This window comes from Myotis nattereri (genome assembly GCF_964212035.1).
Source record: "Myotis nattereri genome assembly, chromosome: 1".
In the NCBI taxonomy this organism is placed as follows: Eukaryota; Metazoa; Chordata; class Mammalia; order Chiroptera; family Vespertilionidae; genus Myotis; species Myotis nattereri.
Window position 1 is genome coordinate 63,916,635 of NC_138075.1, and position 12,210 is coordinate 63,928,844.

Here is a 12,210-nt window from a genome sequence, read left to right on the forward strand (position 1 = left end):
GAAGCTGTGAAATCACAGCAGCTTAGAGCCCCTGGGGGGATTTGGAAATGGAAAGTATTCCTCGAACTGCTGTTTCATTTTCCAGAGTTGCCCGTGTGGCAGGCATCGCAAAGCCCATTTAACAGGCCAGGAAACCGAGGCTCCAAGACATTGACGTAGAAGACCCAGCCCAATTATTATTGTGTAATAAGTGACACGTCTTTATCCTTGGCATTCCTGGCTTTCCAGGGGTCCCCTCTGAAGCTCCTCAGTCCCTTGCAGTGTGGTTCAGTGGCTGAGCATTGGCCCATGCACCAAGAGGTCAGGGCACAAGCCCAGGTTACTAACGGCTCAGTCCCCAGCAGGGGCCATGCAGGAGGCAGCCCATCGTCGTTTCTTCCTAGTCGACGTTTCTATCTCTCTCCCCACTTCCCTTTGTCTCTATCTAAAATCAATAAAAACATACATATATTTTTTTTAATATATTTTATTGATTTTTTACAGAGAGGAAGGGAGAGAGATAGAGAGTTAGAAACATCGATGAGAGAGAAACATCGATCAGCTGCCTCCTGCACATCCCCCACTGGGGATATGCCCGCAACCCAGGTACATGCCCTTGACCGGAATCGAACCTGGGACCCTTCAGTCCGCAGGCCGACGCTCTATCCACTGAGCCAAACCGGTTCCGGCAAAAACATACATATTTTTAAAAAGCTCTAAAAAAAAAAAAGGTAGTGTGTGATCTGAGCAAATTAACCAATTTCTCCATTTCCTTAGCTGTAAAATAATCACATGTATTTGGCTTACTGTAAGAGATCATTAATGTTAATTTCTGACAGTCAATGAAATTATATTCAATGCACAAAATGTGTGGCTTTCAAAAATCTTGGACCTCCCCTTTGTGAAAAGATAAACCTAAGCCCATTCCTCCTTAAACAAAGGCAGAAATTATGACAGCAGCCTGGCACTACAAGCAGAATTTATTGCCCAAAGCAGTTTGAGGAATTCCTGGTCACAGTTTTAAATGGTCACAAGAAAATCAGAACCTCTTCGAAGCCACCCTCCATCCCCAGCTGGAGTGAGGGATTGATGGCTGCAGCCCAAGTTAAGTCACAGCTGCTATATCCTCATTCCTGAATAATAATCTTAAAGTCACAAATGGGCATAATGTGATTGACTCTTACACAGTAAACTTAAAATAAGGTCACAATTTTAGAGAGATTATTCAGATAGAAAGACATCAAGAGTCTTAACTGGCTGAGGAGGGGACGGTTTTCTGTTTATGGTTACCAGAATTACATGGAATTGTATAATAATCCTGTGGGAGTTTGAGCCTAGAAGGGGATGCTATTCCTGTGGTGCATCAACCAAACCCTCCTGGCTGATCAAAGGCATGATTTAAGGTCTCCTGTGAGGGCCCCTGTGACTCTCCTTAGGCAGGCATCTCCTGGTTGCCTGTGACAAAGAAGCCTGCAGTGGCTGGGGGTGGGGGTCGGGGGGCGGTTAGGAAGGTGGCTATTCACCTTGCCAACACAATTCTCAGGGGTTGAAAATAAGGCAGACTTCAGTGTTGAGATGTTCCCTGACTATTTCTACATTTGAGGAATACAAGTTGGTTTGACCTCATGTGGGATTTTGGTTTTATAATTACCCTAGACCCAGAAGGCTAGTCCCTTATTCTCCCTTTGACATCAAACCAAATAGCACCTATGTCTAAAAACACTGTGCTCTCAGCTAAAACTGCTGACAGCCCCTCATCCCAGGTCCCAAGGTGCAGATTTTCCTGAAAATCAGCTTCTGGACCAGTTACGTCTTGATAAAGTTGTCTCTTCATAACTCAGCCTCCCCACCCCCCACTTGACCAGTCACGATGGAAACAGGAACTCAAGGGACAGATTTCTTCCCTCACTTGACTCAGCAGAAACAGGTCATTCTGATTACAAGTTTCTCCAAACTATCCCTGTTTGTGTGTTTAAGGCATACCAACTGCTCTGGGTAAGGCTCTCTGCTTATAATGAATTATTTTAATCACCCTTACTACTTGAAAGAAACTTCTGCCTTAAAGCCCACCCTTGCCTAGCCATTTAGCCCTGAGATGCTGAGAGGGTGGGAATGAGGGCAGAGCCCAATTAACATCAGGGATTCTGGTCATTGGGGTCGCACTTGATCATGACTTTCAGCCCCAAACCCTTTTTGGATGTTTCAAAGGCCTCCAGCGCTTTCTCCAGAGGAAACCTATGGGTCACTAAAGACTTCACATTCACAGACTTGGATGCAAGCATTGAAATCGCCATCGGCCATCTGTAAAAAAATCGCAAGTGTTACATTCAACCTTCAGGAGGAAAGAGCCAGGCCCCCAAATGTATCAAGCACATCAGCTTGGCCATATTCACTGACGGCACTATGGCTCTGCCAGGCCAATTCTACAAACCAGAAATGGAGGGCGTGATCTGAGAACTTATCAGTCGGGAGTTCAGAGGCTGTTCCCAAATGCCCACTGGCCCCTCTTCAGTGTCTGCCGTGAAGCCTAGGACTCTTTTGGCTGAAGGCATGGGCACATGGAGGCCACTGTGAAAAGGCAGATAAGCCTTAGGGAGGCCGGCCAGGATAATCCAATCACACCCCTAGCAGCGCAGCCTGAGAGAGTTTACCGGAAAACTGGCACTCTGGTGAGGGAATGGTTAGACTCTAAAGGTGGGAGTAAGGGACACCGAGGAACATGGTCCTAGACAGAGCTCCCCGGGGGCGAGGGCGCAGACACAGAATGTGGGCTGAGGCACAAGAAGTCTCTCTCACTTCCCAGAGAGGACCCTGGGGCTCTGGAGTAAGAGGCAAGGGACTTGAGGAGTTCTTGCTGTTGTCCTTTCCCTCCTTCTTCCCTTTGAAGAGGGAAAATGGTCATCAGGCCACTTAAGTAAATGGAAAATAGAGGGCCTGACAGATACCCAAGAAGAGCATGTTTTAAAATCCCCCTCCCTCCCTCCCCCCTCCCTCCCTCCCTCCTTCTCTCCCTCCCTTCCTCTGCCATCTCTGCCCTCCTGTTCTTTTACCAGGAAGGAATCCTCTCTTTGGACCTCTGTCATGTCGCATGGCTATCCATGTGACCACAGAGAGCTCGTCATGAATAAATAGTCAGAGACTCTTAGTCCCAGAGGCCTGCCCTGGTCTTGTTGGCCACTCGCCACCCCACTCACCCACAACATACTCACGTGTTGCAGTATCGAAACACGCCCTTGATATCCACTTCTCGGATGGCTGCATGCACTAGGGGCACATTGGCCATCTCGGAACCCAGTCCTACAAGCATCAGGGTCCCACCAGGACAAGTGGCCTGAAGAGGAAGTAAGAACAAGAAAACCTGAAAGATAAGAAAATGCAGACTTCCTGCTCATGGCAGTGTTACAAATATCTTCTAACTGCATCAGGCGAGTATCTAGAAATTACAGGAATGATTTTCTCTATTCTGCTGAACTCTTCAACATGGTGACCAAACTCAACAGAGCAGCTGAGTAAACATCATCTTCCTTAAAAATCCTGAAATAATACACTCCACCACTGGAAGACAAGCAAAACGGGAGCATTTTCGCTGTCCACAACGTCCCGTGAAATAGCCAAGGTCCTCCAGACCCCAGTGAGAATCTCCCCTACAAACAACATTGATCTTTAGCAACCCTGGCATGTTTTTCAACGCTTTACTAACTCATACCAGATGTTGGCTTCAGCTACTTCCTCATCTCAGCACCTGCTCCTCCTCCAGTGTGCCCACCCACAGGACAGGACTTTTGTCAAACCTCTAAGGAACCACCGTCTTTGGGGCGGGGGGGGGGGGGGGGGGTGTGGACTATTAAGCACTATACAAATGAGGAGGACTACTGGAAGTTTGTGGTTTAAAAACTGCCTCATACGTGCAAGCTGGCATTTAGAAATATCTCTGTTCCAGAAACATTCATCCCGATAGTATTGGTCATAAAGGATTTTGTCTTCCTTGAACATCTATCTGCCTACCAGTTCCCTCCTGGATGAGGCCAGAGAGTGCAATTTCTCTTGACAATCTCCACATAACTCCTGCGTTGTGCCTGCTCCGGAGAAGCAGGGAAATGTTGCTGTATCCACTGGAAAAGTGGGAGCGAGAGGTCAAAGTTGTGAGTGAGGCACAGAAAACTGAGAAATGTTCTAGGAAAACTGCTTCCCCACTATTTCCTCTTCACCTGGTGAGGAGGGAGAACACCCTCACACTGGCCATCCCAGTTTGCTGGCCACAGACGAATGCTTGGGCTACCTGATTGCTGTTTCATCGGTGTGACCTCTGCCCGGAGGAGGTGACATCAATTCTACCCTACGCATTTGCCACTTCTCCTCATGAACATTACCTAGTCATGATCTGGCAGGAAAAGGACGCTCAGGTATGCCCATACAAGGTGCCTCCACCTAACCTGCCTGCTGATGGGGCAGCCTGTAGCATTCTACAGCACCCGTCATGCCTGATGGCTCCACCTCCACTCAGGAGAGGCTCAGGCCTCAGGCCTGGTGAGGCTCTTGGGTCACATTTACCTTCACGCTCACCTCAGGTAGCCTGGTAACTGGGCTCCCACTGTGAACAGCTGGAGATGCCAGCTGTTCCCAGATGCTCTTCAGGCAGGAGAAGAGGAAGGAAAGCCTCGAGTTGAGAAGCCATGTCTTTTACTGCCTCTCTGTGCATTGGGGTGGGGGTGGGGGCGATGGTGTGCCTGATCTGCCAACAACTTGAAGACAATAGACGTACCTCACTCACTATCATAGACCTCGAAGTGCCCAAGACATGTCATGAACTGACTGATCATACCCATCACCTCTGAGTTTTGGTTTCTCTGGGTCCCGGTGCGAGGGTGCCACCTGTTCCTTCCTCCTGTCACCATTTAATCTGTCCCTGATGCCATGGGCATCTTGGTAGGAGGAGGGCTTGGCAGCTCTGCCAGGTACCGGGCCGGAGGGCCATGCCACACTGACCTCAGGGGCCAGCTTTCCCTGGGATGTCTTGCGTGGTTCGAAGTGCCCTTGTGTGTGACCCAGCTATGACTCAGAAGGAAGGAGGAAGCCCCGCTGCTGTGGGGAAAGAGTCTGGGAGGCGGCAGGAGTCCCAGTGGTGGCAGGTGCAGCCGTGCTCTCCCCAGCCCCACCCCTCCCACCTGAGCATGACTGCCCGCGGGCTTCTTGTCCTTTCTTTCCCTTCCTCTCCTAAGCAGTGGACAGAGTAAGGAACGCACAGGCATCGGGGAGTGTGCTCAAGGCAAGCCACTAGGCTTCTCGTAAAATGATGACTCATTTCAAGGCTTCTGTGCAGACTGGGGATGTCGCGTTTATAAAACACTTAGCAGAAGACCTGGCACACGGCGAGGCTTGGAACCTGGAACGTATTTTTCGTCTCCTCGTTTCCTCATACTTTGACATGTCAATGCCACTTCCCCTCTCCACCTCCCTGCCAACTTCTCATAAATTGCAGGTGAGTCCAAGAGGGACTTACCAGGTATGGATGGCGTATCCCCTCCTAATTCTGGGAGAGGACATCAGTAGCCAACTGTGACTCTGAAAACTCAACTTTGCGACTAACTGAACTATTGGCTGTCACTTTCTGAATGACTTAAAGACCACAGTTTCCCTCAATAAAACAGTATAAGAGTTTCCCGCACTTAAGACACGCTTCCCCGTTCCTCCTAAGGATCCTTTATCAAGAGTACAACTTTTATGATCACAGATATGGTCGGGACAGAAAACCCTGACGTGTGGGTCACTTATCTTCCAAGGACTGTATATCTGTTACCTTGTTAACCCTCACAAATACCCAATGAGAATGCTAGGCAAGTGCCACTACCTCCACAGGAGAGATACGAAAACAGAGATACAAGGAGATCACTTAACTTTGATGGGGGACCACAGAGCAAGGCAGTAGAGAAGCTTGATCCTAGGACCCCTGACTTCTCAGTTCACCACCCCCATGGACTCCCGCCCTGCCCGCATCCCACTCACGTAGATGCCCGCCTGGATGGCGGCCTCCGCCCCAGTGCACTCGATGGTGACTTCTGGCTTGCACCCCAGGAGACCTTCCACTTTACTGGCGATTTCCTGCGGGCTCTCCTTGGTGATCTGGAGGACAAAGTCAGCCCCGGCTTCCTTGGCTTTAGCCAACCGAGAGGCAGACAGATCTAAAGTCGAAAAAAGGTTTTCTTCAAACTGAGAAACGGATGTCGGATTAGGAAGAAGATGAAGGCGGAGGCACAGCCCTGGCCCAGCTGGCTGAGCGCAGCCCCGTGCGCTGGGCTCCACCCCAGTCGGGGGCATGCGGGAGGCGGCCAATTGACGTTTCTCTCCCTCTTTCTCTAAAATCAGTAAAAACATATTTTTCACACACTCCCACACACACACACATATCTACTTACACGCGCACACACACTCTCCTCAAACACACACTTTCACAGATGCCTTCTATACACTCTGATAGCTTCTCCTCACACCCTTCTGCATTCCCTCTACCCTATTCATCCACACACCTGCACACCACACAACTCTACACACTCATCCTCACATACTGTGATAACCTCTTCTCACACATATGCACACTCTCAGACACCTTACACACACAAATATTCTAACAGAGGCCTTCTCCACATACACACACCCTTTGATACCCCATGTGCTTCCAAACACACTCTCACATGCTGTTGGATACCCTCAGCTCACACATATACACTCATGTCTCTCACTCATAGCACACACCTCACACACAAACATCCCTATAAATATATTATACTTCCCACTAGCTTCACATCACATACATACACACAAACACACCCCCTGTCTCCTGGACTTAGGCAAATGAACCAAGGGCTGAGCCTCGTTTTAGGACTAAGTAGGCAGTATGGGCATCTCAGGTCCATACATAAAGAGCCAGGTCTTCTCCCAGCAGCTTCAAAGAAGAGTGTCCTCCTGAGCTCTGACTTGGTCGCCCCCTGAGTGGGCTTCTCAACCTTGGGACCCAGAGAAAAGGGGAGAAACCCCTTCAGAAACCTAGTACCCACTGAAGGGAATAGGTCTTATGCTTCTGCCTCAAACTATAGGCCCAACTGTTTCCCCCTCGAGGATATTTTTAAAAAGAAAACCTTACCAGTCACCACCACTTGAGCTGCGCCCATTGCCTTGGCCACCAGCAAATTGACCAATCCAATTGGCCCTAAATAAAGCAGGAAATGGAAGACGTTTGTGAAAGATGAAGCATCAGTTCTTCCCCCTTTGCATGCCAAACAAGAGCCATATCTTTTGTATACCTCTAGCATCTATCCTAGTGCCTGATACATAAATGAGATCTTAACAACAGTTTACTGAATCATGAGTAAATAAGTACATGAGGAATTATTGGCTTGTAGGGTTGGATTCTGCTTGGTATTCTCCTTAACAGAGTTATAAACTTTCCACTTACTCTTTGGTACTGTGTGGGGATAATGTCAAAGAACCAGAGGGTTCAAGGAAGCATACATTTTCTCAGAGGTTATCTCAGGTCTGGATACATTTTCCTGTTCTCTCTTTGGCCCTACCTCCCTAGAACCCATCACACCTTCCCAAGGAGAGATATATTGTTTTATGTGCCCTGCGAGGATCAGCCTGGAGTATCGTTAAGTGAGCTGGCTCCCTGAGTTGAGGCAGCTGTTCAGGCAGCCCCAAGATGTTCAGCCCTAAGAATCAGCTTGGAGACCACCTGCTTCCCCACAGTATCTACCTGCTAGATGGCATGATGGTTTTAATACAAAAATCCACAAAATAAGGCTTTTCAGAAAATCTTTGGGAATTTTCTTTTTGGAAAATAATTTTGTGAGTTCCCCTAGAAAGCAAAACATTGGAAAATACCTGAAATGACCAACAAAGGGATTAATTAAATAAACTACTGTGGGATACTACAGAGTTAATAAAAAAAATTATGTCATAACTCTTTTATATCTGACATGAAAAAAATGTTAATATATATTTTTTAAAAGAGTAGTTAAAAAAATAAAGTATATTGAACATGATCTCAGTGAAAAAAAGAAAAGAAAAGCTCTACACCAAAATGTTAATAGTGATTCTCTTGGGCTGATGGGTCTATGGGTAAATTTCTGTGTATGCACATATGGTGTGTATGACTTGTCTTTTTTTTCCTTTAATCCTCTCCTGAGGACATGTTTAGAGAGAGAGGGAGAGAGGAGAGAGGGAGAAAGAAATGATTAGTTGCCTTCCATATATGCCCCAACCGGGGATTGAACCAGGTATGTGCCCTGACTGAAAATCGAACTGGCAACTTTTGGTGTACAGGATAAGGCTCCAACCCACCTGAGCCACTCCAGCTGGGCTGACTTATCTTTTCTGCCTAAGACAAAAGGTATTTTAAAAATCTGTCACCTGAATCTGACGGCCTGCTCGCATACTGAGGCAAGTCTGTTCTATACCCATCACCGTACTTAGGAAGCACTATGGTCATGTATTTGGCTCTGCCAAAGAAAAATCAGCGCCCAGCCAGTGTTGCTCAGTGGTTGAGCATTGACATATAAACCAGGAGGTCGTGGTTAGATTCCTGGTCAGGGCACATGTCCGGGTTGCAGGCTTGGTCCCAGTGTGGGGTATACAGGAGGTAGCTGATCAATGATTCTCTCTCATCATTGATGTTTCTATTTCTTTCTCCCTCTCCTTTCTTCTCTGAAGTGAAAAAAAATATATTTTTTAATAAAGAAAAGAAAAATCATTCACAAAATTGTATGAGGATTAACTCAAAATGGATTGAAGTCTTGAACATAGACCTGAAATTATAAAACTCCAAGAAGAAAATATAGGCAGTAAGCTCCTTGACATCAGTCTTGGCAAATTTTTTTGGATTTGACACCAAAAGCAAAGGCAATAAAAGCAAAAATAAACAGGTAGGACTATATCAAACTAAAAAGCTTCTGCACAGCAAAAGAAACTATCAATAATTTAAAAGGCAATCTAGCCCTAACCGGTTTGGCTCAGTGGATAGAGCATCTGCCTGTGGACTCAAAGGTCCCAGGTTCGATTCCAGTCAAGGGCATGTACCTTGGTTGCGGGCACATACTCAGTAGGGAGTGTGCAGGAGGCAGTTGATCGATGTTTCTCTCTCATCGATGTTTCTAACTCTCTATCCCTCTTCCTTCCTTTCTGTAAGAAAATCAATAAAATATATATATATATTTTAAAAGGCAATCTACCATATAGAAAAAAATATTTGCAAACCATATACTATTTTGTTAAGGGGTTAATATCCAAAAGATATAAAGAACTCATACAACTCAACATAAATAAATAAATAATTCAATTATTTCCTGGTCAAGGGCACATACCTGGGTTGCAGGTTCAATCCCTGGCCTGGTGAATGTATGGGAGGCAACCAATCAATGTGTCTCTCTCACATCAGTGCCTATCTGTCTCTCTCTGTCCCTTGCTACTTCCCTTTCAATCTCCCTAAAAATCAACAGAAAAAACTTCCTCAAATGAGGATTAACAATAACAACAACAAAAAGTGGGCAGAGGATCTGAATACACATTTTTTCAAAGAAGACATACAAATGGCCAATAGGTACATAGAAAAAGTTGTTTAACATCACTAATTATTAGGGAAATGCAAATCAAAAAAACAATGAACTATCACCTCAGATCTGTTACAATGGCTGCTATTATAAAAAATAAGAAATAGCAGGTGTTGGGAAGATGTACAGAAAAGGGAACCCTCATACACTATTGGTGGTATTTTAAATTGGTGCAGCCACTATGGAAAACAGTACGGAGATTCCTTAAAAAAACTAAAAATACAACTATTAAGTGATCCAGCAATTCCACTTCTGAGTATTTATCTGAAAAAAAGAAGAACAAAAAGAAAAGAAAATACTAACTCAAAAAGATGTGTGTGCCACCATGGTCACTGCAGTATTGTTTACAATAGCCAAGACATTGAAACAACTTAAGTGTCCATCAATGGATGAATGGATAAAGAAGATATGGTATATATACAATGAAATATTACTCAGCCATAAAAATAAGGAAATCTTGCTATTTGTAACAACATGGATGGCCTTTGAGGGCATTATGCTAAGTAAAATAAGTCAGACAGAGAAAAACAAATACCATATGGAGAAAGATAAATACCATATGATTTCACTTTATGTGGACTCTAATACAAACAAAAAATCCCAAGCTAAAAGATATAGAGAACAGGGTGGTTGCTAGAGGAAGGGAGTGAGAGGGTGAGTGAAATGGGTAAAAGGGGTCAAAAGGTACAAACTTTCAGTTATAAATAAGTCCTGTGGATATAATGTATAGCATGGTAACTATCCTATATAATCAAAGGATAATATGCAAATTGACCCTAACAGTAGAACAACTGGGAATGACTGGTCATTATGACACACACTGACCACCAGGGGGCAGATGCTCAATGCAGGAGCTGTCCCCTGGTGGTCAGTGCACTCCCACAGGTGGAGCTCTGCTCAGCCACAAGCCAGGCTTATGGCTGCCAGCACAGTGGTGGTGGTGGGAGCCTCTCCTGCCTCCTCAGCAGTGCTAAGGAGCTGACTGCAGCTTAGGCCTGCTCCCTGCTGGCAAGTGGACATCCCCCGAGGGCTCCGGGCTGCCAGAGGGATGTCTGACTGCCAGTTTAGGCCCAATCCCCCCGGGGAGGGGGCCTAAGCCAGCAGGTGGACATCCCCCAAGGGGTCCCAGACTGCAAGAGGTCACAGGACGGGCTGAGGGACCCCCCCCCCCCCCCGAGTGCACAAACATTTGTGCACTGGGCCTCTAGTCCTATATAATAAAAGGTAATATGCAAATTGACGGGAACAACTGGTCGCTATGATGTGCACTGACCACCAGGAGGCAGACGCTCAATGCAGGAGCTACCACCTGGTGGTCAGTGCGCTTCCACAGGATGAATGCTGCTCAGCTAGAAGCCAGCTCATGGCTGGCCAGCACAGGGGACCAGGCCCAAGCTGTTAGTTGAACATCCCTCAAGGGGTCCCGAGCTGCCAGAGGGATGTCTGATCTCTCAGTGCGCAGGCCTAAGCCAGCAGGTGGACATCCCCCAAGGGCTCCTGGACTGCGAGAGGGTGCAGGCCAGGCTGAGGGACACCACCCCTGCCCCCCCCTCCCCCGAGTGCATGAATTTTTGTGCAGCAGGCCTCTAGTAGTTAATAATACTGTATTGCATATTTGAAAGTTGCTAAGAGAGTAAATCTTAAAAGTTCTCATCCCAAGTAAAGGAAACTTGGTAACCATCTAGTGCAGGGGTGGGCAAACTTTTTGACTCGAGGGTCACAATGGGTTCTTAAACTGGACTGGAGGGCCGGAATAAAAGCATGGATGGAGTGCTTGTGTGAACTAATATAAATTCAAAGTAAACATCATTACATAAAAGGGTACGGTCTTTTTTTTTTTTTTTAGTTTTATTCATTTCAAACGGGCCGGATCCGGCCCACGGGACATAGTTTGCCCACGGCTGATCTAGTAATAGATGTTAACTAGACTTATTGTGGTGGTCATTTTGCAATACTGTTGACCCTTGAACAACAAAGGTTTGAACCAGGCAGGTCCAACTTATATGCTGATGTCTTTTTAAATAAATACCTACAGTACTAGAAATGTGTTTTCTCTATCTTATGATTTTCTTAACATTTGTTTTTCTCTAGCTTACTTTATTGTAATACATGTAACATGAAAAATATGCTTTAATAGACTGTTTATGTTATTGGTGAAGCTTCTAGTCAACCATAAGCTATTAGTAAAGTTTTGGGGGAATCAAAACTTATATGTGGATGTCCCTAACCCCAGTGTTGTTCACAAGTCACCTGTATATACAAATATCAAGTAATTACATTGTACACCTGAAACTAACATTACATGTCAATTATACACCCTCCCTCCCAAAGTGTATGAGGAACACCAGATCATACCCAAGAGGAGTAGGAGCATGTTGTCTAAGTTACCAGCAGTTAGAAGTCTAGAGTGATTCCATCTGAGGCTACTAGGGTTTGTCGGGTGGAGGAGAGAAGGCAGCTTCCCAGCGCAAGCAGAGTGCTGGCTCATGGAGGGGCTGGGCTCTACTCCTTTCACTGGTGGTGAGCAGGGCCCACCTCGCTCCTGGATGGACCAAAGGCCACTTCTCTGGTATGATTTGGAAGTTCCAAAGTTGTTCTTTCCTTTACTATCAAAAATAATTCCCTAGCCAGT

General features: G+C 46.2%; 1 protein-coding gene across 1 annotated transcript in view; it reads right to left on the bottom strand.

Moving 5' to 3' along the window:
• Positions 1-485: 485 nt before the first annotated feature.
• SORD (sorbitol dehydrogenase) overlaps positions 486-12,210 on the bottom strand; it is a 37,543-nt gene continuing 25,818 nt past the window's right edge. The window contains exons 6-9 of the mRNA XM_081105384.1: positions 7,118-7,183; positions 5,983-6,158; positions 3,189-3,310; positions 486-2,280 (exon numbers count right to left, since the gene is read on the bottom strand). Coding sequence (XP_080961510.1) covers positions 2,115-2,280; positions 3,189-3,310; positions 5,983-6,158; positions 7,118-7,183 — 530 coding nt within the window. The 3' untranslated portion in view covers positions 486-2,114. The remainder of the gene's footprint in view (positions 2,281-3,188; positions 3,311-5,982; positions 6,159-7,117; positions 7,184-12,210) is intronic.